Source organism: Hippopotamus amphibius, chromosome 1 (genome assembly GCF_030028045.1).
Source record: "Hippopotamus amphibius kiboko isolate mHipAmp2 chromosome 1, mHipAmp2.hap2, whole genome shotgun sequence".
NCBI lineage: Eukaryota > Metazoa > Chordata > Mammalia > Artiodactyla > Hippopotamidae > Hippopotamus > Hippopotamus amphibius.
In genome coordinates this window covers 30,054,460-30,079,128 of record NC_080186.1, presented here as the reverse complement: position 1 = coordinate 30,079,128, position 24,669 = coordinate 30,054,460, and the positions used below count along the sequence as shown (strand labels likewise).

At 51.1% G+C, this 24,669-nt stretch overlaps 2 protein-coding genes across 3 annotated transcripts in view; one reads left to right on the top strand and one right to left on the bottom strand.

The window, feature by feature from the left end:
- The window catches only part of EPHA10 (EPH receptor A10), a 39,664-nt gene extending 34,880 nt beyond the window's left edge, over window positions 1–4,784 (top strand). Inside the window, exons 9-19 of one of the 2 annotated variants that reach the window (XM_057745303.1) lie at window positions 326–387; window positions 535–660; window positions 1,768–1,953; window positions 2,406–2,467; window positions 2,706–2,909; window positions 3,174–3,323; window positions 3,564–3,757; window positions 3,885–3,902; window positions 4,083–4,091; window positions 4,379–4,534; window positions 4,670–4,784. In XM_057745303.1, the coding sequence (XP_057601286.1) occupies window positions 326–387; window positions 535–660; window positions 1,768–1,953; window positions 2,406–2,467; window positions 2,706–2,909; window positions 3,174–3,323; window positions 3,564–3,757; window positions 3,885–3,902; window positions 4,083–4,091; window positions 4,379–4,534; window positions 4,670–4,784 (1,282 nt within the window). The remainder of the gene's footprint in view (window positions 1–325; window positions 388–534; window positions 661–1,767; window positions 1,954–2,405; window positions 2,468–2,705; window positions 2,910–3,173; window positions 3,324–3,563; window positions 3,758–3,884; window positions 3,903–4,082; window positions 4,092–4,378; window positions 4,535–4,669) is intronic. The other variant, XM_057745292.1, reaches the window with a different exon arrangement.
- A 4,469-nt stretch (window positions 4,785–9,253) lies between these two features.
- Window positions 9,254–24,506, bottom strand: CDCA8 (cell division cycle associated 8). The gene is made up of 11 exons (XM_057745182.1): window positions 24,405–24,506; window positions 24,140–24,252; window positions 23,904–24,032; window positions 21,994–22,034; window positions 20,269–20,341; window positions 17,834–17,916; window positions 15,097–15,161; window positions 14,095–14,190; window positions 13,026–13,152; window positions 12,212–12,298; window positions 9,254–10,599 (listed from the first exon to the last, which is right to left on the bottom strand). The coding sequence occupies exons 2-11, from the start codon at window positions 24,234–24,236 to the stop codon at window positions 10,555–10,557; spliced, it is 843 nt and encodes a 280-aa protein (XP_057601165.1). The 5' UTR covers window positions 24,237–24,252; window positions 24,405–24,506; the 3' UTR covers window positions 9,254–10,554.
- Between the last annotated feature and the right edge of the window lie 163 nt (window positions 24,507–24,669).

Here is a 24,669-nt window from a genome sequence, read left to right as displayed (position 1 = left end):
GGGTGCAAGGTCTGCCTGTTTTGTTCAGCTGTAGGCAAGGGGGCAGCTTGGGCTTGAAGTCAGGGCATGGATTTGGCTGCCTCTGGAGTTACAAGAATTCACTGTGTCTCAAAGTAGAAATAACTAGGAATGCGAACTAGGGTTATATGCATGCTGTGGGGAGAGGCTTTCAAACCAGCAGGACAAGAAGGCCCCTCCCCTGGGGCACAGACATCCTTTTGGAGGGAGAAAGAGGTGTCGCCCTGCTGATGAGATGGGATGGGAAGGGCCGGGACAGCCCGGCTCAAAGAATGACTGTGGACCCCCCCTCCCCACCCCACCCCAGGCCCTGCAGCTATGGCAAAGGAGGTCGGGATGCCCACGAGGAGGAGGAGCTGTACTTCCACTGTGAGTTGTCTGGGCCTGGCTCGGGGCGGGGTGGGCACCGCCCTACCTTACTCCTCAGTCCTCTTCCTTGCTGCCGTTGCATAACCCCCACCCCTCCAGCCGTGGGAGCCCCTTTCCTCACCCCCATCTCTTTCTCTGCGTTCTCAGTCAAAGTCCCAACTCGCCGCACGTTCGTGGATCCCCAGAGCTGCGGGGACCCGCTGCAGGCTGTTCATCTGTTTGCCAAGGAGCTGGATGCAAAAAGCGTCATGCTGGAGAAGAGCCTTGGAACAGGCAAGCTGGGCACACGGGAAGCCTTGTCCGTCGGGAAGCCCCGCCTCCGCCTCACCCTGCTTCTATCCCGTTAGCCCGCGTCTGCCTGCTCCCCGCCCTCTCTAGAATCCCCTCCTCCACTCCACCCTGCCTCTATCCTGTAAGCCCCGCCCCGCCCCAAGTCCCGCCCCCATTCCTGGAGGCCCCGCCTCTACCCACTTCCTACCCTGTCTAGGAAGCGCCCCCTCCACGTCAAGCTGGACCTCTGACCACTGGGGTCCAGGGAAGGAGGTGGCAGAGGAATCTGTGACCCTGCCTGCCTACCCTTTGCCTATCCCAAAGGTCAGAATTCTCTCCATTCAGGTCCTTTCAGAGCTGGCTCTGCAGACTGCCACTGGCAGAAGTTTGGTCCTAGGCCTTCAAGAGATGATGGGGAGGGGCTTTTGCAAGTTTGGGGACCCGGCATATCTAAGTTCTAGTCCTGGCTCTACCACTGACCAGCTGTGCTACCAGGGGTATGTCCCTCTTCTGCTCTGAGCCTCAGTTTCTCATCTGTTAAATGGGCGTGATATCTGCCTCAGAGCTGATGTGGGGGCTTTCAGCGCTCAGCCCAGAGCCGGGCTCACAGTGGGTGTGTGCTTTCTAATGGTCAGTCCCCTGGCTTCCTTTCATCCTGTCTGTAAACCCTCAGCCCCTGTGCTGAGAAGGCAGTGCTTTCACCAGGAGCCTGACGCTCTTCCCTGGCACTGAGTAGACTCACTGGGCAGAGGCCAGAAAGGGGCAGCGTGGCAGAATAGATGTCATCGTTACCCCTCCTGGGTCACCCTGGGCCTCGGATGCGCTGGCATGTGCAGCGTCCTCTCTTTGAGGCTTTGGAATTTCCTGCCGAGGCAGGCAGGGAGGACTCCCCATTTCACAGAGAAGAAAATTGAGTCCAAAAGAGGAAAAGAGCAGAAGCCCACAGCACATGGCTGGTACTCAGTTTACCAGCATTTGAACTCAGGAGACCCTAGTCCCAGGCCAGAAACGACCCGTGATCCAGAAGCTGCTCTCTCCTCGGCTCTCCCTGACCCGGTTGGCCGAGGGGATGGCCTCCAGGGGGGTGTCTGATATGCTGTTTCCCCCCAGGGCGGTTTGGGGAGCTGTGCTGCGGCTGCCTGCAGCTCCCGGGCCGCCAGGAGCTCCCGGTGGCTGTGCACACCCTGAGGGAGGGCTGCTCCGACTCGCAGAGGCTCAGCTTCCTGGCCGAGGCCCTCACCCTGGGCCAGTTCGACCACAGCCACGTGGTGCGGCTGGAGGGTGTCGTCACCCGAGGTAGGGCCCGTGCGCCACCAGTGTGGGCGGCAGCTGATGGGGTGGGCGGTGGGGGTGCGCCGGCCGTGCCCCTAGGCCCTCTGCTCAGCCACGAGAGGGAGCCCCGACGCTGCCAGCCTCAGCTCTCCTTCACTGACTCGGGGTGGCCTCTCAGCCCCTACGGGACCTTTGGGCGTGTGGTAACACTCTGTGGGGCGGGCCGCCTGGACCTTCAGTGATCTTGCTTAGCTAACGTGCTGTGGATGCTCACCTGGGCCTTCGTCCCCCCCAGACGCCAGCTCTTTTGTTCTTCAGCACAGAGGGTCCTAGGCTGGGCAGGAGGGTGGTGAGACTCAGGGAGCTTGGCCTTGGTTCTGGCCCTCTTGGCCTGGCCTGGGGCCCAGGTAGGGGGAGCACATGTGCTCACGAGGGCAGCAGGCCCCTGAGCGTGTGCTCCCCACCCCTGGGCACAGGAAGCACCTTGATGATTGTCACCGAGTACATGAGCCACGGGGCCCTGGACGGCTTCCTCAGGGTGAGTGGCCTGGGCCCCGGGGGGGTACGGATGACCATGGTATTCTTGGTCCCTCACGTTTCCCTTTGGTAGGTCTTGGGGTTGGCCTCATTCCCTATAAAGATGCCCACTGGCCAGGCTGACCTGGACGGTCACGTGGCAGACTGAAGCCCTGAGAGGGCCAGGTGACTTCCCGGGGTCACACAGCGATAAGGGAAGCGGGAGTGCAGCCCAGCCTCGGTCTCCTCCTCTCCGACAGCGGCACGAGGGCCAGCTGGTGGCTGTGCAGCTGATGGGGCTGCTGCCCGGCCTGGCGTCGGCCATGAAGTATCTGTCGGAAATGGGCTACGTCCACCGGGGCCTGGCGGCCCGCCGGGTGCTGGTCAGCAGCGACTTCATCTGCAAGATCTCCGGCTTTGGGCGGGGACCCCGGGACCGAGCAGAGGCTGTCTACACCACCATGGTGAGGCGCCCTCCCCTCGGCAGACTGCCCTGGAGGCCCCGTCTCCCCACGTGCCCCTTCCTGCTGTGTCAAGGTCACTCCTGCCCCTCCGTCCCGTCGTCCGTGCCAGTGTGGGCCTCGCCTGCGGTCCACCTGTGGGCCTTCCCGAGATGCGCAGCTGGGGGGGACGGCAGGTCGGGCTGGCTCTGCGGCTCTGCGGGTGGGGGACCCTGGCTGTGACCTGGTCCCCTCCTGCCCCTGACCTGCCTGCCTGCCCACCCGCAGAGTGGCCGGAGCCCGGCACTGTGGGCCGCCCCTGAGACGCTTCAGTTTGGCCACTTCAGCTCCGCCAGTGACGTGTGGAGCTTCGGTGTTGTCATGTGGGAGGTGATGGCCTTTGGGGAGCGGCCCTACTGGGACATGTCTGGCCAAGACGTGAGTGACACCTGTGGCTCCAGCTCGTTGCCTTCTGATCCTGTTGCCCTCTGACCTCCGGCCTCAGCTCCCTGGCCTCTGCCCAATAACCCCTGGCCTCTTAGCCCCAGGCCCCTCTCTTCCCTGTGTACTTGTTTCCCGTCCTGCCTGGCCACCGCTTGAGCCTTCCTTGGGATGGGGTGAGTGTGGGTATTGGGAGACCTAAAGCCTCCTGTCTGCCCGCCACTCCCGCCATCCTAGGTGATCAAAGCCGTGGAGGACGGCTTCCGGCTGCCGCCCCCCAGGAACTGCCCCTCCCCCCTGCACCGACTCATGCTTGACTGCTGGCAGAAGGACCCAGGTGAGCGGCCCAGGTTCTCCCAGATCCACAGCCTCCTGAGCAAGATGATGCAGGACCCAGAACCCCCGAAGTGTACTGACACCACCTGTGCCAGGTACATCCCCATCTATCCCCAGCCATACCAGATACAGCTGAACTTGCACCTGTCTACAAATGCCCCCCCCCCCCCCCCGGCTGCGTACAAGTACAGCTGCCCCACCTGTCCTACCCCACCTTTCCAGGTACGACTGCCCACTCAGGTGCCCCAGATAGATCTAATACTCCCACCTGCCTTAGGCAGGTGTAACTTTTCATCTTAGGCACTTCTGCTTGCCCTGGGGTTTGCCCCGCGTATCCCAGTAGTGACCACATAAATTACTGTGGTAATGGTCCTAACATATCTGTAGTTCCAATAAATAAAATAGGGGAATTAGTATTAGTTGTCCCCAGTACGAGCCACCTCCCAAACTCCCCTGGGTCTATCCTACCCAAGACTGTCCCAGATACTCCCAGTGCCCTTACCTGGCTCCTGTGCAGCCCACCCTCCGCCTGCCGGAGCGCCGTGAACCCTCGCCTGCCCTGAGAGTGCCTGGAACCCTGTGTGAGCCAGGCCTGCCCTGGGCTCGGTCATCTTTGCCTTCTCCTGTCCGTCCTCAGGCAGCCTCTCCTCTGGAGAGTGACCGGGTCTGGGCCCCAGTCCCCGCTGTCGGCTGACCGCTGCTCCTCTGCTCCCCAGGCCTCCCACGCCCCTGGCGGACCGTGCCTTCTCCACCTTCCCCTCCTTTGGCTCCGTGGGCGCCTGGCTGGAGGCCCTGGACCTGGGCCGCTACAAGGACAGCTTTGCTGCCGCCGGCTTTGGGAGCCTGGAGGCTGTGGCTGCCATGACTGCCCAGTGAGTCTCAGGAGCCCGGGGGGAGGCCCAGCCTGGCCTGATTCCAGGCCCTTCCCTGGCGGGGGCTGGGGTGAGGTGGGAGAGCAGAAGGTGGGGACGAGCCTGCTGGGTCTGACGCGCCCTTCTTCTTTGCAGGGACCTGGTGAGCCTGGGCATCTCATCGGCGGAACACCGGGAGGACCTCCTCAGCGGGATCGGTGCCCTGCGGGCCCGGGTGCTCCAGCTTCAGGGCCGGGGGGTGCAGGTGTGAGCGGCCCTACTCTTCCAGGCCAGGACCCCAGGGGGCTCCAGCCCCCAGCCCTGCCCAGGACCCCGGCCAGCGGCGCTCCACCCGTACAGAAGTGAGCGCCCGGAGCTTGTGCGGAGCCCGTTTCCCCCATTTCCCTGCCTACTCCCCCCATTTCCGCCAATCCGAACACCTTGGGAATCAGTTTCCCCTGGAAAAAAGGTTCAAAACCTGGGGGAGGACCCCTGAGATAACAGTGGGAGGAAATGCAGGGTCTCAGAGACCAAGGTGGGCAGGGGCATGGAGGAAGATGTAGCTTTAAATTGCCCGATTCACACCCTTCTGTCTTCCACACCCACTGGGGTCTGGGGCCTACTCCAAAGGGCGCCCCGCTTTCCCGCAGACCATCGGCCAGCAGGCAACGCAGGTCCCTGATGTGTGGGCTACTGTTAGACCTAGCAGTGACCACGCTGCCTGGCCGCCCATCCTGATGGCCCGCAGCTCCTCAGCTCCCCGTGCTCCAGCTGGGTCCTGTCTGGACACTGGTCCCGAGGCCTAGGAAGGCCAGAGGTGCTGCTGAGCCTCGGGCTGGACTTCGAGGGGCCTGGACTCAGGAGCTGATTTCTGCTTCCCCTACCCTTGGGCTGACCATTCAGGGTAAGGGGGGGCTCCTGGTGCTCCTCTGAGGCCCCGTTAGGTGCCCCCCACCCCCTTTGCATTCCTTTTATAAATTCCCTGGCGAGGACATCTGGGAAGAGCACGAGGAGAGAAGTTTTCTCCCTGGGGCCCCAAGAGCTTTGCTCCCCAGCCTTGGGGGATGGTGAAGACGTGACTCGCAGAGACAGAGCTTCTCCCTCTAACAGGCTGGTCCAGCCCTAACTGTGCAGGTGGGAAAACCAAGGCCCAGTGAGGAGTCAGGGACAGGGCTGGGGTTGAACCCACGTGCCCAACACCCGATCCAGAGCGGAGGTTGGCCCTGGAGAGAGTCCTTGGTCCTGCCCTGTGTCACGAACATTCTGACAGGGGTACTCTGAGGTGACCCCCTCCCGCAAGCCCCATCCCCTGCACCCAGCCTCCTGTGGAGTGCCTTCTCCCTCTGGTCCCTCTTCTGCAGGGCTTTGGCAGAAGTGATTACACTTTGGCAGAAGTGATTACACTGAGCTGACTCCAGAGTTCCTTATCCAGGAGAGCCTCCCAGAGGCGGGAGTGATCGGGAGGCCAGGGCTTTCATAGGACAGAAGGAAGGCAATTGGGTCTGGATAGGGTCGCCTCTGACATAGGCCTGCTCTGGGTTTGGCTGCGTATGGGTGGGGTGGGATGGGGTGGGAAGGAGACAAGGGCTGCAGGAAGGGGTGAATGAGACAAAGCCGGCCCTTGGAGGGCCCAGACGAGGCGGGGAGATGCGCTTAGGCTCTAAGAAGTACTGCCTGGCCCCCATAGGAGACCTTGGGGCCTGTGGGCTGGAGGGGCAGGTGGACACTCTTGATGTGTGTATATGAGGGGCATCTGGAAAGATTCCTTGGCTGAAAGTCTGATGTATCCATTGAACAGGGTCTTGGAGAAGCAGGGGGAGGGCTCTTTCCTTAGGGTTGGAGTTTTCTGCAGGCCAAGATGGAGGGCCTAGGACAAGAGGAGTCCACGCAGAGGGGCCAGCGTGAGGAGCCTGGAGGGTGGGAGATGCAGCACATCTTTGGGGAGCTCTCTGGGTGGGGGATGGTGCCTCCCAGCCGTGCCTTTGGCCTCATCCTGACAGCAGGGCAGGGGTCCTCCCACCCCCACTCTCCACCTCCTGAGCACCTGCCCCAGCTCAGTGTCCTGGGGGGTGCTAGGAGAGGCCAAGATATTGCTTCTACCTTGGACAGAGCTGGAGGGTCCCTAGCCAGTGCCCTCCAGGGTCTGCCCCCACCACCTCCAGGGAAGCCTGGAAAGGACACACCAGCATCCTGTGGAGGGAGCCTCATCCCCATCTCCAGCTACATAACTCACGCTCTGAAGGTCAGAGTCTCCTCCCCCTCCCCCGGCTGTTCTGCAGAGTCCCCTGGCTGTGTTGGCAGGACTTCGGTGTCCAGGGTAGACCTCCCTTCCACTGCGGAGTGAGGTCCCAGCATCCTGATGGGTCCCAGGCCTCAGCCTTGCCCAGGTGCCGGTGAGATGCAGGCTGATGGCTCCCTGGGAACCCACTACAGATCTATTTTTATATGGAGCTTAGTCACTGAACAGAGAGAGGTGGCCTGCAGCCCCCCCCCCAGCACCCATATCTGAGCCCATCCAGGGAGGGAAGGGGCTGGTCGGGGGTGGGGAAAGTGGTCCCTTTGACTAATTCTGGAGATGTTTTTATATTTCTTGGGTTCTATATGCAGGACAGAGTAATAAAAAATTTGTCTGTGATATGGTGCCTCTGTCAGTGACAATTGTTACTTAACCAATGATTAACTTGTGTGGGAGGGTTTCGCCCCCCCACCCCCGGGGTCTCCAAAGTAGGTGTCTGAGGTCTCTCGGCAAGAGACACATTTAGGAAACAGATGACAGTGTGATCAGGGTTTACCATAGGGGCAAGCACAGGGTGGCTTCCTGGAGGAAGCAACACTCCGTGGTGGTACCAGTCCCTGAGATGGACCGAGTAAGGGGAGGGGAGCAGGTTGAGCAGGGATGTGTGGGGGAGGGTGGGAAATGATGAGCTTGGTTTTGGACCCAGCTAAAATGTATGTCTGATGCTGTGAATAAATGATGCTTAGGTGATGTCCTATCTCACCCTCCCCAAGAACTAGCTCTTCATATGAATGATTGAACCTAACCCTTCATAAGGCAATACATTTGGACTTCTTTCAACAGGAAGTCCCAAGTAGGGCTTTTGGAAAGATCAGGGGGCCTGTAGGGCAAAGAATGAAACTACTGTTCATTGGTACTCTAGGGTTCTTTGAAACTCCCCAGGTGAGAGGGAGGACTCCAGGCCTCACCCTCCCTTCAACCCCAAGCAGCGCTGCTTTTATTCACTTTATACACACAGCAGAGGCTACAAAGTAAACTGCCCACAAGGATGAGGTAAGAATTCCTTTGGGAAGAGGACTCTAAGGGCCAAGGAAAACTGCTACACAACTCCTGTTGACGGTGGCCGATGTTGTTAGATCTTATTTTTTGGTGGCTAGTGAAAGTTTTTGTGAAATCTCACAATTTTTATTTTTATTAAATATTTTTTGGCTGCATTGGGTCTTTGTTGCTGTGCGCAGGCTTTCTCTAGTTGCGGAGAGCAGGGGCTGCTCTTCCTTGTGGTGCGCGGGCTTCTCATTGCAGTGGCTTCTCTTGCTGTGGAGCACAGGCTCTAGGCGCATGGGCTTCAGTAGTTGTTGCACACAGCCTCAATAGTTATGGCTCACGTGCTCTAGAGCTCAGGCTCGGTAGTTGTGGTGCACGGGCTTAGTTGCTCTGAGGCATGTGGGATCTTCCCGGACCAGGGATTGAACCTGTGTCCCCTGCATTGGCAGGCAGATTCTCAACCACTGCACCACCAGGGAAGGCCACAACTTTTAAATTGTTAGCAATTACTTTGAAAAAACAAACAGCATCCAAACAGTGGAAATGTTTGCAGCCCTTTGTTGTCTGTGGGCTGGCAGTAAGATTTGAATTTTCTTTACAGCATCCCAGCCCTGTGATAGTTCAGCCCATGCTTTAAATCCTGGGATGGGGAGCTCATTCCCTTCTCCAAGCCAACCCTTGTGTGGAATAAAGGGCTGCTGTCTTTGTCACGTGACTGGTATTTATTAGGCAGCACCTGTTACACACAACACATTGCCTGCAGTTGGGTCTAGGCAGTGGTGCAAGTGGAGTGAACTAGGGTGAGGGTGGCTTTGAGTAAAGGATGTTGGATTCTAAGTGTTTCCTTGATGTCAGGCTCTACTTAACGCTGCACCAGATGATGAAGGAAAAGGCAGAAGCCTCAGCTTTGGTGACATAATCACTTGAAACGAGTAACCTCTGCTCTAAATGCTGTCACCGACTGAAGGGCCTTCCCCATAAACTGTCAACACAGATGACCTGCTGAGCCAGGACCCCAGTCTAAGACAGACTCTCGCACCATGAGCCCCAAGTTGATCATTTCAGGGAAGAGAGAATTCCAGGAAGGCAGACCTGCCAGAGCCCAGAGCTGGGGAGTGAGGTGCACGATCGCTGCATCACCTGGGCCGCCGCTGTGTCCCTGGCCAAGCAGCCCTGCTGTACAGGTAAACTACAGATACCCCGATGTTGTGCCCCCACAATGCAAATCTCTAGCTCCTGAAAGGAAGGTGTTGGGGAAAACTTCTTGGGCTAGGTTACCCATGCCCTGGATCTTGGGGAGAGGGCCCCCTCTTCAGGTATCAGAGAGATTCTGCCTGAAGTGAAGGTTTCTGCATCTTCTGAGGAAAGTAGCTGTTTGCGGATCCCCACTCCAATAGCTTCAGCTCCAAAACTGTCTCTAGTCCAGGTCGCACAGCTTGCAGATGACAGGCAGGTGGAATATCAATTAAAAACAAATCCACAATTTATTGAAAACAGGTACCTTTCAGTAGCTCTGATTAGAATAAGTCAGCATACAGATACCATGACTCAGGAAAACAATATGTAGAAAAGTCTCAGGAAAGGGAGAATGAAACAACTTGAAAAGAACACATCTTGAACAGGACTGGAGTACTAGAATGGTCATGTAGGAAGATAATACGAAGTACAACAAAGAGCCACACACAGAGCGCTGTGCTCTCAAGCTTGGGGTGGGAACTCTCAGCTCCCACGTTCTTGGACCACATCCCATGATTCTTTGGGGCAGAGGTGCTGGCTAGAGTGCAGGGATCTCAGTGCCCACATGACAGCCCACACCAGGGCAGAGGCCAAACGCGAGGAATGAGACCACCAGACAAGCTATACCACTTCCCCATGAATCTCAGAAGAGAGGAGAGGTCTCTACAAAGTCTACATACAGACCTGGTGGGGCCCACAGGACCACGGAGAGCTCAGAGTTCCTCTGCAGCCAGTCATGTAAAAACCCCACACTGATCTAAACCTTACAATTCTCTTATCCAGATTCCCACTAACTGGACTAACTGGAGAGGTAGAGAAGCAAGACATGGAAACTGCCTAAAAACCAAGTTTTGGTCTTTGGTACATAGGAATAATACAAAATACTAATCTACAAGTCAGCTTGAAACAAAACTACTGGGCATGGCAGGTGTAAGATTGCAGAGCTCTGTCAGTACCCACCACAGGAGGGAGGGGATGGGCGTGGGAGGGGAGATGTGTCTTGCTGTGGTCACTGCTGTGACAAGTCCTGGCCCCATCTGCACAGTCCCTGTTAGCCTCCTGGAGCCGCCCTTTCACAGAGCTCACCTCTGTGAGCCTAAAACTCGCAGCCTCAAGCATGCACAGGGCGGAAATGCCAGCTACAGAGGGCTCTGCGGTGAGGGTGAGGCGGCAGTCCTCCCGAGAACATGCGGCTCCTCCGTGCTGCCTTAGCTGGAGTTAGGGCAGGTGAAGAGGACGCGGAGCCACGGGAGGCAGAGGCGGCAGCTTTGAGAGCAGGAAGGAGCATTCAGCTGGGAGAAGGGCAGGAAGTTTGCACTGTATGGACGCAGAGGCAGCGTCTGTCACCTGGGTTGGAAAGCGCCAATAGCAAAGTTTCCTGAATTCTCCAAGAGGAACGGTACTCCCTGCTCTGGAACTTCACACTCAAACAGACAATAAGCCGAAGGGTAAAGGTGTCTTTAGGGTCCCAGAAGTGCCCACTGAAGGTCCATCCTGTCAAATCTGGCTTCTTGGAATAGCAGCCTCACTTGTGAGTCCGTATGCTGCTGCAGATTTGAGCAAGACGGCTCTGAAAGGAAAAGGAGAGAGGCCATTTAGAGAGGATGGCGCTGGGCAGGCTTGTCCACTCAGCCACTTAGTCTGAGGGTAGTGCTGGCTTTGGGGCCGGGCCGGTCTGAGTGAATCTCAGCCCTCCATTTCTATTTATAACATAAACAAACTAACCTTCCTGAAAGGCAACTATGCTCACCACTGTATCACCAATGCACACTGAACTAACCTTTGCGACTCTTCATTTCTCATCTGAACAAAGGAGCAAAATACCCTCTCAAATGAGACAGTGAGGGCTTCCTAGGTGGCGCAGTGGTTAAGAATCTGCCTGCCAACGCAGGGGACACGGGTTCAATCCCGGCTCCAGGAAGATCCCACATGCCTTGGAGCAACTAAGTCTGTGTGCCACAACTATTGAGCCTGTGCTTTAGAGCCCATGAGCCACAACTTTTGGGCCCACGTGCCACAACTACTGAAGCCCATGAGCCTAGAGCCTGTGCTCCACAGCAAGAGAAGCCATGGCAGTGAGGAGCCTGCGCACCGCAAAAAAGAGTAGCCCCTGCTCACAGCAACTAGAGAAAGCCTGTGTGCAGCAACGAAGACCCAACATAGCCAATAAATAAATATACAAATAAATAATTTATATATATATATAAAAAAAAGAACTAGGATTAAAAAAAAAATGAGACAGTGAAGGTATAATTTGGGAACAGCAATGCTATAGGTCCAGCTAGATGACGGATGTCACCAGATTCGGGTGGCTAGGGACGTGTCCGATTTCAGCACCTGCCTGCGTTCCGTACATGTTTGGAAAAGCAGCTGTGCCCCGTCCCCTTACTTGGATGTACCCTTCACAGACCCCATCCTCCCCAGAAGGGGGGCCTACAGCAGCCATGTTTGCACTAGGTGTTCCCATCCATCACCCAAAATTAAGCTGACAGGACCAGGGACGCCCATCTGACCAATGCTGAGCTAATTCAATTCTTCCTCTTGAGAATTTAAATGAGGACTGAAACTGGACAGTCCGTGTTGGGCAATGGAGCAGAGTCAGAGTTGGGAGTGTGGCCACCCAGAGCCACACACAGACCCGAGGTAAGGGAGAGCAGAACCAAGAGCCTCGTGGGGAAGGTTATGTGCTGAGACAGGGGAAGGACAAGGTGCAGAAGTGAGGGATTGGGCCCCAAAGAGAGACGCTAAAGGAGCTGGTACGACCAGAGTGGAGCCCCCAGCAACTCCTGGCATTGGTGGTCCGACCACGCAGAGGGCCTGCTGTTCAGCCTCTTTGATTTTGTGGGATTCCTGGTAATAAGCTCCTCACCCTGTTCCTGAACTGCTGTGAGGAAGTTTCAGTTCCCGAAGGTCAATTGTGCCCTAACATACGGGCACCAACTGCTTAAGTGAGGCAGAATTTGATTCTCCTGTGGTACTTCTGTGGCAGGCACTCTGGTTGGACCAAAACTCAAATCAGTTTAGGGATAGAACTGCTGCTAGGTAAGCAGGATAACAGTGAAAGAGGCCATGTAGTTGTGACTGTAAAACACCAGCCCAGACCCAAAAGGCAATGCTTAGTACAGCTAAACCCAGAAGGCTACTGGAGGCATCCTGTGTGTGGAGAGGAACTTGAGACTTACAGAGAGCTTCTTAATGCTTCCTAAGGCCTCTGGATCCAGCTGTGCAATATCAATCCTCTGCAAGTCACTGGCCAATAACCGCATGCTCTGTGTGGACAGGAGAGGGTTAAAGAGGCACATGGCTCCAGGCAGGAACCTCCACCCAGCAGCCCAGTGTGCTCCGAGGGTGCCCTTGATGTCCTGCACTTGTTGGGGGTGAGGGTGGCAGGCAGGACGGGAGTTAGCCCAAAGGAGACAGTGACTCGGTGTTTATCACTGGGCCAGTAGCTGGATCAGCTGAGTACAAGGGGCGCACGTCAGCTTAGAAATGGCCTGCAGACCTCATCTGAGATGAACTACCCCCTCCATCCCAGGAGCTGAGGTCAGCAACTTGCTCTGCTCTGCCTGCTTCAGACCCCTCAAAGCTACATAAAGTGGAAGACACAGCTAGAGCTCCCCTTTCTGCACTAAGCACGCACACGCCCCGATAGTGCCCTCCTCTGCACGCCCTTAAACATCTGCCTTACTGCACACATCACATGTTATAGTTAGTTGGAAGCCTAGCTTGACTACTGAACCGCTTCTCAACGGCAGGAATGTCTTCTACATCTTGAACCTGCTACAAGACAGGTGAGCTGATGAACAAATGAAACCCAGAGCTGGGCAAGGATGTTCCCAGTCTGGAGCTCTAACCTGGGAGAGGAAGTGGTTCTGAGTCCTACAGAAGTGTGGCGATCAGAAGCCATGCAACCAAAGGGACTTTGGGTTTTGGACAAGAGAAACAAATGCTGAGTAAGCAGCGCGCTGCAGCCTGACCACCCTCTGAAACACTTACCTCTCCGCCTCCCACTGGCACAGTAAGGAATATCTCTTTGCTGTCGGCAAGAGGGCTGCCATTCACAGATACGTTGTAAATCCGCTCTCTGGCTGCTGGAGTACGCAGGCCTGGGGTCTTGAAGACCCTGTAAAGTGGGAAAATCTCTGTAAAGATGGCTTGGCAGATTGAGTAACACCAGGCGCTAGGAGCCCTTCCAAACCCCATCTGGCCTCAAGCTGCAGTTTTCAAATCACACATTTCTAGAAGGCGCATTCTAAATTTAGGGTTAAAAAGCAGTAATGACTAAACACAGCTGGAGAAAGGGGGGTGTAATTATCAAACATACATCTAGAGAAAGTCAATTCTTATCCATGTAAATTTTAGGTCCAAAGCTCCATGTGGATACCAGTCATCCAGCCATCCAGCCATCCGTCCACAAAGCCAGAAATAAACTGTGGTTAGTATCTTTCCAAGAGTGGCTAAGTGCTTCCATCAGGAGGAATTTTCCAGGGTCACAGTAGGATGAGTCAGAGATTACATCATTATATTAATTCCCAAACTCACTTTCTCAAGACCTTTAAAATGCTGCCATCTATTTTCCCTAAATGTCCTTTGCTATATACTCATGTAAAAAAAAAAAAAAAAAAAAGCAGTTATGAGTGAGAATTAGAAAGTAAGTTTTCCTCACTCTCCCCACTCCAGATAACCACTCTCAGTTCCTTATGCGTCCTGCCAGAAACTTTCTATCAGACGGGACCATCTGGAACACGCTGCCCTGCCATGTGCTTGGAGAGGCCTGTGATCATGAAGCTCTTCCCCGTCAGCACGTGCAGATCCACTTAGTTTTTAGTGGCTATATAGCACCTCCTATCTAGGCGACCAGCACTGTGGAATGGATTAATTTATGCTGTAGGAACATCCTTGTTTCTACTGGTCTCCCAAAAGGTGGTGTCAATTTTTACTTAGGAAACCTAGGCAGTTACCTTCCTCTGAGGGCGGCCCAGTACGTTCTTAAACACCCTCCTTTGCTGACAAAAATCAAATGTCGGGCTCTCACCAAAATCCAAGTGCTGCTGTTAACACTCACCTTGAGTCAAACCTGGGTGTAAGGCCTGGAGTTGGTTTCACCATAGACAACTCCAGTCGGCCCACAGCTGGGGTAATGGTGGCATAATGGCTTGACCTACAGGTGAGACACGGCCATTAGGTGCGCCTGCTCTCAGGTCCAGTGACAGCAGCCGCAGAGGCAGATAACACTGATCACGTCAGAGGCTGTCCTGGGCACCGTACACACATGAGCTCGTGCAGCCCTCCTAACCACCCTGTGAGAAGCACCACGATCTGCACTTCCGGACGCAGCAACCCAGGCATACTGAGTTAAATAACTTGCCCAAGATCACACAGTGAATTAGGGCAGAGCCAGAACTCTGAACCCAGGCAGCCTGCCTCCAGAATCTGACTTCTCAGTCAAGCTAACAGAGCGAGGGGAAGGAGACAGCCCCTCAGCACCCGGCAGGCCCCCTAGCTGGAGCTCTTGTCCTCTTGCCAGGCAGCTCCCACTGCCCAGGGAGAAATGAGAGGAGCCCACCCCTTCACAGACACACACCCCAGTGACTACTCTCCCGAACTTGTTAAGAGGCAGCCTCCTCTCTCACACTCCCAGCATAAGCAATTCAAGTCCTTGGTGATTCATTACTCAGCAGGTTCAGGAGGAACCTTTCAAGAAACTAACTACAGGTAGGTGACAGGCACTTCGTGACCAACTACATGGGGAGCTCTACACATGGACTGTCAGGCAACTGAACAAAATATGCAGTGCTTACTATATGTTGCTGGGTCTTAATCTCCCTATTTGCATTTAAAAAAAAAAAAGTGGGGGAAGATAGTGAACGCGGGCAGAAGAGCCAGAGAAGGTGTTGGGTCAGATTGTTTCTAGAGGCCCCTCCGGCTTGGATACTGGAGGATTCGATGATGTGAAGCTCTATTTGAACACAAGTCACAAAAATCCCTTTTACCATCTGTTTCTGCCGTGATGAATATGGCTCTCCAATAAAAGCAAAAACACATCTAAATTTGGAAACCCTGTTACCTTTTACTTTTGCCTTTTCCTTGTATGGACTGGGTTCTCTTCTTGGATGGAGGACATCTTTTAACCTGAAGTCACAATCAAATGAAACTGAGGTTACAAAAAGCCCCACACGGGGGAAAGGTAAGGGAGGAGGACCAGCTCTGGAAAAGAAAACTAATACTGAACATCAGAAGGTGTATCTCACAGAATTCAGTGACTTAAATAATTCAGAACATAATCGATTAACTAAGAATTTATACTGCCTAAGTCTTCAAAATAGAGGACTTTGACCAAAATTAAAGGGAAGTGTCTTTTGAAGTGAGTGCAGCCTGGTTGGTCCCCTGACCCCATTCCCACCCCATCATAAAGTGCTGCTGTGACGGTCACTAAGGGCATCCAGGTGCCCAATCCAAGGAACCCTCAGCAGTCCTCACCCTTGCTGAGTTCTCGGAGGTACCTGACAAGAATCACTCTTTACCTTCTGACAACCCTCCCTTGTTTCTAAGATCGACCCACCTCCCCCGCTTCTCTGGCTGGCCCTCTGCAGGCTGCCTCACGAGCTCCTCTTTCTACCTGCCCTGCTAGGGTCCATCCTCAGCCTCCCCTCCACGTTCTCCCTGTACAACCTCATCGACTCCCACGCTGGGACAACCACCTAAAAATCTGGGAGTCACTGTCTCTCAGTCTCTTACTTCCCCTGAGCTACAGGCTGAGATTTCTGTCAGGGCTAGATGCCCTGGAGGAGTATTAAACACTCAGCAGGCCAAACAACTGACACCAGAACTGCTCCCCTTTGCCCTACCCACCACTCCTCCTCCTGCTGTGCCCCACATTCCACCAGATGGCAGTGCCCTAAACTAGAAACCACCTAGTCATCTCTGTTCCCTCCTTCCCTCCACCAACCTTGCCCACTCTCCCTCACAAAACGTATCCCAGAACCATCCCTTCTCTTTTTACAGGGCCAGTGCCTCAGCTCAAGAATTACAGCAGCCTCTGCATGTAAATCAATGAAGTTAGAATACACCCTTACACCATGCACAAAAATAAACTCAAAATGGCTTAAAGACTTAAACATAAGACATGACACCATAAAACTCCTGGAAGACAGCATAGGCAAAACATTCTCTAACATAAACCATACCTATGTTTTCTTAGGTCAGTCTCCCAAGGCAATAGAAATAAAAACAAAAATAAACAAACGGGACCTAATCAAACTTACAAGCTTTTGCACAGCAAAAGAAACCATAAAAAAGAGAAAAGACAACCTATGGAATGGGAGAAAATATTTGCAAGTGATGTGACAGACAAGGGCTTAATCTCCAAAATATACAAACAGCTCATACAACAACAAAAAACCAAATAACCCAATCGAAAAATGGGCAGAAGACCTTGATAGACATTTCTCCAGAGAAGATACACATATGGCCAGTAAGCACATGAAAAGATGATCAACATCATTAATTATTAGAGAAATGCAAATCAAGACAACAATGAGGTACCACCTCGCACCGGTCAGAATAGCCATCATTAAAAAGTCTACAAATAACAAATGCTGGGAAGAGTGTGGAGAACAGGGCACCCTCGTACACTGCTGGTGGGAATGTAAGTTGCTGCAGCCACTACGGAAAACAGTGTGGAGGTTCCTCAGAAAACTAAAAATAGAATTACTGTATGGTCCAGAAATCCTATTCCTGGGAATGTGCCCAGACAAAACTGTAATTCAAAAAGATACACGCACCCCCATGTTCATAGCAGCACTATTCACAATAGCCAAGACATGGAAGCAACCTAATGTCCATCGACAGAGGAATGGATAAAGAAAATGTGGTATATATATACACAATGGAATACTACTCAGCCATAAAAACAAGTGAAATAATGCCATTTGCAGCAACATGGATACAACTAGAGATTATCATAATAAGTGAAGTAAGTCAGAAAAAGAAAGACAAATACCATGTGACATCACTTATATGTGGAATCTAAAGTATGGCACCAATGAACTTATGTGCAAAACAGAAACAGACTCACAGACCTAGAGAACAGACTTGTGGTTGCCAAGGGGGAGAGGGATAGGGGAAGGAAGGACTGGGAGTCTGGGATTAGCATACGTAAACTATTATATATAGGATGGATAAACAACAAGGTCCTACCGTATAGCACAGGGAACTATAGTCAACATCCTGTGATAAACAATAATGGAAAAGAATATAAAGAAAAGAATGTCTGTACGTCTATAACTAAGTCACTTTGCTCTATAGCAGAGACTGGTACAACATTGTAAATCAACTATGCTTTAAAAAAAATTAAAAAAAAAATTACAGGAGCTTTCTGACTGGTTTCCTTGTCTCTAGTTTTTCCCCCTCTCACGTTTATCCTGAATCCTGTTCTGAAATATCAATACCTACCTGGTCATGTCACTTACCATGACCTACCTCATGAGATTGCAACTTCCAAGGGTGGTACACAAGGCCATTCATTATCTGGCCCCTGCTCTCCCCAGATTACCCTCACAGCTTTGTCCCAGCCACACCAAACTGCTTCCTGTTCCTTAAAGGGCACTTTCATACCTCCTCCTGGAATTCCCTTCCCTTTTTTCTCCAGCTAGTGAAATCTCACTCATTTTAAATGTCCTAAGCGGGGTGGTAAGACTTCCCGGTGCAAAGGGGTGGGGGTGGGGTGGCAGGGAGCATACTGTATTTTAAGTACTTCCTTGTCTCCTGACAGGATCCAGCCCCGAATCTGAGTGTCTACTCACCCTTGCAGTTTGAGGATTCTTATTTTTATTTTCTTCCTCTTCTTCTTCCATTATCATGTCATCCACTTGCATTACCTTTCGTGCTATAAGAAAGTTTTAACAGTGACATTTCTCATGGGAATAAACTTTTATGCATTCACATTTCTTACAGGAAATAAAACTTATGCAATCTTAGACTGTAATCAAGAAATAGATCCAATATAAAGATGACTAAAAAAGGGGGGTTTAGACAAAAAAGAGGGTCTCAGAGTGGTTAAGAAACCCCATATAATGCTTTGTATGGGCAGCCCAGCATTCTGATTAAGAGTGCAGACCCCAGAGTCAGATGGCCTTGAGCTTGAGGCCTGGTTCTGCCTCTGACTAGGTCACGTGGCTTCCATGGTGATCCTCACTCTCCTAATCTATAAAAGGGAGGGAGGAGCCACTTCACAGGGATATGATGAGACCTGGGATGTGTGCTCCACAAAAACACAGTCTTCGTTATTCTTCCCAAGCCCTAGCATGTGCCTATAGTTAAGTGCTTATTAAATGTCTGTGGGATGAATGAGTGTGAGGCCCCTGGGATGATAATGAGCACATTGTGTCACCATTTATTATAATCCCACCCTGCTTATAAATATCAAATTATTACAGCCATCACCCTCGAAGGAGAAGGAATATGACAGATATTTAAGATGGATGATTCCAGAGGAAAGAATACCAATTTCTAATATTTAAGGGGCTGTCATATGGAAGACATCTCTATGGGATCTCAAAGAGCAAAACGAGTATCAATATGTAGATACCATAAGGAAACCTTAGTTCAAAATTAGAAAAATTGTCCTAACCATTACAGCTGTCTATCGATGAAAGGTAGTGTCTCATTGCTACATATGTACAACTATGGGCTAGAAAATCCCAAGCAGGGATTCCATAAAAAAATTTAATTGTGGGAAAAGAGATCAGACTTAATGACTTTTAAGCTTTTTTTCCTCCCTGGCAAATAAGGATATAAGTATTCCCTGGGGGCACAGCGATTGGGAACCCGCCTGCCAATGCAGGGGACACGGGTTCCATCCCTGCTCCGGGAAGATCCCACATGCTGCGGAGCAGCTAAGCCCGTGCACCATAAGCACTGAGCCTGTGCTCTAGAGCCTGTGAGCCACAACTACTGAACCCCAAGCACGCCTAGAGCCTGTGCTCCGCAACAAGAGAAGCCACCGCAATGAGAAGCTCACACACCACAATGAAGAGTAGCTCCTGCTCGCCACAACTAGAGAAAGCCCTCACACAGCAACAAAGACTCAACTCAGCCAATAAGTAAATAAAGAAATAAGTCTAATTAAAAAAAAAAAAGAATATAAGTATATTTACCTTTCAAAAAAAATAGCTTACAATGTAGTTGAAGTCCAGTGGTCAAGAGGGCACAAAAACAATTTCTACTGTTGTTTGCCAGGGGTCCTAATGTGTTCAGTTCCGAGTGGTGAAACAGAAAGACCCCCCCTGCCCCCACCAAATAAGAAAAAAAAAAAGTGTAATTCAGAAGAGAAACTGACATTACCTAAAGGTAGAAATAACCCAAAGTGACCTAACAGATTGCAGATTTGCAGCTGAGGAACTAATTCTAGGAACACTCAAGTCCAATTAAGTCACAACCTCAGGGAGGCAGGCCTGGAATATGACACTAGTGAAAATCCCACCATGCTGTCTTCACGCTACAGGACAAACCTGATGGAAGGTGAGCTGGAACAAGAACTGGATGATGTTACTGGCCTGGTCCAGTGGAGAAGGTGCCTGCCTGATGGGCAGCACCAAAATCCAAGCCTCAGGGTCAGGTCCATCCTCACTGGAGTTGGATGCATTGAGCTACCAGAGCTTAATGACAGCAACATTATGTCCATAACAGAGCTCACCCTGGCCTGAGTCTGTGCTCACTAACTACAACCCAGCTTCCCCCAAACTTACCCTCTAAGACAGTGTTTCTCACAGTGTGGGGGGCATGTATGAGAGAATTTTACATGGATGGGTCAGTGAATTCAGTAACATGGAATGGAACGCTGAGAAAGTTGGTCCTTTCACAGTTCTCTTTCAGCTCTTCTGATCATATCAGGGAGAGTCTTGGCTGGCACTACCATGTCTTGTAACACCTCTCCAAATCTTGCTCACCTCCCTAACTCAGGGAAGCAAGCAGGCAACACTGGTTTCCAGCAAAGCTTTTGTTTTTCTTCTTTCACTTTCATTTTAGCTCACACATTGGTCTGGAGAGTTTGGTTAGTTATCAGTCCTGCATATAATTAACTGAATGCAGAGGCCAAAATCAAATTTTTAGACTTGCAAGACCAAGGCCCAGGCATTAGAGGGAAGAGCCTCCTCCAATGAGGCCTCCCCGAGCAGCCAACCAACCACACTGGGCCTTCACTCTCTCAGTTCAACAAGGGGTTTTGAAAAGTACTCACTTTTGGCAGATTTGAGGGGTGTCTGAACAGCTTCTGCTGTTAGTTTGTTTATTTCTGTGATATCCAGGTCAGCCTGTGACAAAAACAGCCAGAAAACACCAGGAATATTCCATCAAATATAAGGAACAATATTTTTATATTAAAAAAATTAAAAAACATATTCTTTGATACATACATACATAAGATTGTTATGTTAGTTATAACACAAAATATTGAACTCCCATAAACCCACCATACAACCGAAGGCCTAAACCACTGCCAATTACTTGCTTCTAGCTATGTATTTTTCCCTGTTCTATTTCCTTGTCTCTCCCTGAAAGGTGACCAGTATTCTAATCCTTAGAGAGAACCACTATCATTCCATTTGCTTGAAAGTGTGTGTGTGTGTGTGTGTGTGTGTGTGTGTGTGTATTTCTCCACAAATGCGTATGTGCTTAAACAATATTGTTTGGTTTTGTTTTTGACTACTATTTGTGGCTGTAGTTCATTTGTTTTCACTCCTATATAACATCTATCACAATAGTATTTTGCTATTACAAACACTGTTACTTTGAACTCTCTTATAGATGTGTCTGATGCACAGGTGTACAAGTTTTCCCTTGGCTATGTACTTAGGGATGGGGTATTACAGGGTTGTAGGGTACACAAATGTTCAGCCTTAATACTATGCAAAATTGTTTTCCAAAGTGATTGCACTTACTTACATGCCAGGAGCAAACAATACAAGTTCCTAATGACCCATATTCTCTACAGCACTTGATGCTATGCCAGCCTTCTCATTTTCCACCCCAGCTTTACTGAGGTATAATTGACAAATAAAACTCTAACATATTTAAAGTGTACGATATGATGATTTGTTACACATACACACTGTGAAATAATTCCCACAATCAAGTTAATTAACACATCCATCATCTCACATAGTTACCTTTGAAAAAAAATTTTTTTTTTAAATCTAGAGGGCCAAAAGTTTTTCTACTATGCTCCTGGGCCCTTCAAAAAAGCTTCTGGTCGCCACTCTAATTAAATTGGTTTCCAGTGGTAACTACATGTATGGGAATAGCTAAAAGCAGGCATGATTCACAGGCCTTTCCTTGTAGGGCATGCGTAAATATCAGAATAGTCGTTACAGATTAGGAATAACACAGGTTTCATCCTGGCTTGGTAGAGACTACCTGGAGTACTCAGACAAGGATTCTCAGGCTGTTGGGGCTTAGCAAGAAACAGTGCTGTGCTAGATAGATGAGTGCTGTCTGAAATCGATGATGCAATGGAAAGTGGCTACTCAACATTTGAAATGTGGTTAGTGTGTCTGAGGAACTGAAAGTTTTATTAATTTTAATTAATTTAAAGAGCTACACATGGCTGGTGGCTATTGTAACAGACAGGACAGATCTAAACTCTTTATTCTGCCTTACCTAGCAGGCCAGGTCACCGTGTTAATGACACAGGGACTTAAAGGAACTTGGATTTTAGGCTTTCTACTTCCCCTGCAAAGGTCAGGGCAAAGAGCTGCAAGGAACCTGCCAAAACCACAACTACCTCTCTTCATAAACCTTGAAACTATTTGGGCTTCATGTACTCAGCATGGACAATCATAATCTTTTAGTTGACACAGATAATGTCCCCTCTGAAACCTCTTCCACAATTAGCACCCACTGGGGAATTTTGTGAACGGACTAAACTTAAAACTAATCAACAGTTCAAAAACAAGAAATCACTTACTGTTGCTACTTCTTCCAGGGCCTGCTTGTTTCCTCCAAGGGCTTTGAAAACAACATTTTGTTTAGTTACTATCAGATTTTAACAATATAAACAATAAACCATCTTCCCTAACATGACCACTTATCTTCCTTACACTGCACCAGATTAAGCCCTTAATCTAACATTCAAGAGCCTTTACAACCTAGTCTAATCTTTCTCCAAGCTTGGCTGTTTCTCGCATGGCTTATTCTAGGTTCCACCACACCAAAGTGCCTGCTATTTTTCACTGTTATTCCCATGTGCCACTGTCTCTCATGACCCAGTGCTTTGGTACTTACTTCCTCTGCCCAAAATAATCCTCTGTACCCAACAGGTTTCTAATTCATCCTTCAAAACGCAGCTCAAACCCAAACTCTGCTTATTTTTCCCACTCAGCAGATGGCTGCAATGCGCTGAGTTAGTCGCTCACTACCATCACATCCAACAACTACTCAAAGCTGTAGAAGTGCCCGCCCCACCCCCCCCCCACCCCCCCCCCCCCGCACCCCCGGCCTTGAACTCAGCTCCTTGAGGACAGAGGTAATATCCATAGCTTGCAGCAAAAACCCATCATACAGTAGGTATGGAGTAAGTGTGTACTGAATGAAGAGGTCTCTGCAAGATTTAGATGTAGAATAGAAACTTAGGTTAGGTCCTCCTGCTGGAAATACTGGTAAGTATCCCCCCATAACAGTTAAGAACTCAGGCTTTGGAACCAGAATGCCTAGGTTCAAAGAGACGCTGTCACTAACTCGCTTACGAGACCTTGAGCAAAGTAAACAATCTCTGTGCTTTAATCTTGTCATCTACAAAACAGGGATACTATTAACAATTAACATGGTTGTTACGAGAATGAAGTTAGTTAATATATGGAAAACACTTGGTACAATGCCTGCCTGGCATAAGAAGCACTATATAAATGTGCTTATTGACCACCACTCTATTCTCTTTTGTAGTACTTATAATTTTAAATAAATAATCATGTCCAAATTTTGAAAATGATCCTTTTCTAGTAACTTGTAAATTCCCGGAGGCAAGGACAACGTCTGTTTATTTCCCAGTGCATCTTCAGCACCTAGCACTGTGACTAACACATGCTCAACCAATATTTACAGAAATGCACAAATAGATTAATAAGTAAAAGGATCATTAAATGTCCACTATGTGAGCAGAACATGCATTTCCATCCAGGAAGGCGGCTACATATCGGGTAATTAACAATAAGGAAAATAGTAAAAGTAAGGGTAACCCAGCAAAAGGACAGCCTCTTGGATTTCCTTGCGCATTTAACAAGGGGGTGGGGAACAGGCTGGGATTTTTCTCTGGCCAGGAAAACTCCTGAGTCCTTGCATTTCACAATTTAATTTGCACATTTTTAAATTGGCATTTTCCATAAGCCGCAAAAAGACCTGGTTGGGATTATCCTTCCAGCTGAGGTCTGGTAACAAACCAAGCTACTCATTCATTCATTCATTCATTTTTTAAATGGTTGGATAAAATATTCTCCCCCAACCCCAAATTTCATGACACAGGAAATCTCTGTCAAATTCACATTTCAGTGTGTCCGTAAGAAAATTTTTATTGGAAAACAGCGACGCCCATTCTTTACAGGTGTTTTGCAACTATAAAAGTGGAGTAGTTTCGACAGGGACCCCTCGGGTGTCCTAAGCATAAAATATTTATTATCTGGCCCTTAAGAGAAAACGTTTGCCTGCCTGCAGAGGTAGATGAGGGTAAGTGCTAAGGAGAAAAAACAAAGCAGGGAGGTGAGACAGGGAGTGGGGAGAAGGAGCAGGGCTGCAGTTTCCTACAGTGATCTTGGAAGACCTCACTAAGAACACGAAGGCTGCCGCGGTAACCACAGAAGGGCTCCAGGCCGAGGCGGCTCTTACCGAAGTAGTCGAGCCAGTTCATCTCGCGCAGCGCCTTGGGGAGCCGCAGGATCTCGATGTTGTACAAGTTCTCCAGCTCCTTGAGAAGGTTCTGCCTGTCTGACTGAATTTGCTTGGATCGGATGTGCACTGCGAGAGGGCAGAGCGGTGCCCGTCACCCGGCGGGCGAATGGAGCCTGGAACCCGTGCCGCCAGCGCCCCTCGCCGCCAGCGCCCACCCGGGCTCCGCCCCTCACCTTCACGGTCGAAGTCCTTGAGAAAGGAGGCGAGCTTTCGGCTCCGTACCGAGGTGGCCTTGGCCGCCCGACTGCCGCCCTTCCTGGCCGGAGCCATGGCGCTGCGATGGAGGCTGCAGCGAGAGGGGGAGCCGGGCCGCAAGGCGTCAGCGGCGGATACGCGGAGGGCCCAGGGGCCGCAAGGGGGCGGAGGGCACCACAGTGGGTTTGGAGGGGGACCGCTGCCCTTCGGGGCCTGGGCATAAAGGAGTCGCGAGGCACCCACCTGTGAGTCCCGAAATAGGGGCTGAGGAAAACCTGGCCACTTCAGCTGAGAAGGAGCAGCTCCAGGGCTAACCGGACGTGCGGCGGCCGCCACCAAATTCAAATTGCCACAGGTTGACCAATGAGAAGCCGCCGTCTTAGGAGGGTCCCACAGTAGCCAATCACAGGGAAGCTCCGCGATCGGGCAGCCAGTCGACACGTAGGACTACAGCACCCAGAAGGCATTGCGACCTGACGGTGTGTTTTTCGCGACTCGGTAGCCACGT

Bases quoted from the DNA above. Each gene is read 5' to 3' on its own strand.
- CDCA8 (XM_057745182.1), bottom strand. From the start codon at position 24,236: ATGGCTCCGGCCAGGAAGGGCGGCAGTCGGGCGGCCAAGGCCACCTCG. The intron at 13,153-14,094 runs GTGAGTGTTAAC...CCCACTTTACAG, and splicing joins ACACCCAGGTTTGACTCAAG to GGTCTTCAAGACCCCAGGCC. The intron at 10,600-12,211 runs GTAAGTCTCAAG...TTTTCCTTTCAG, and splicing joins GAAGCATTAAGAAGCTCTCT to AGCCGTCTTGCTCAAATCTG.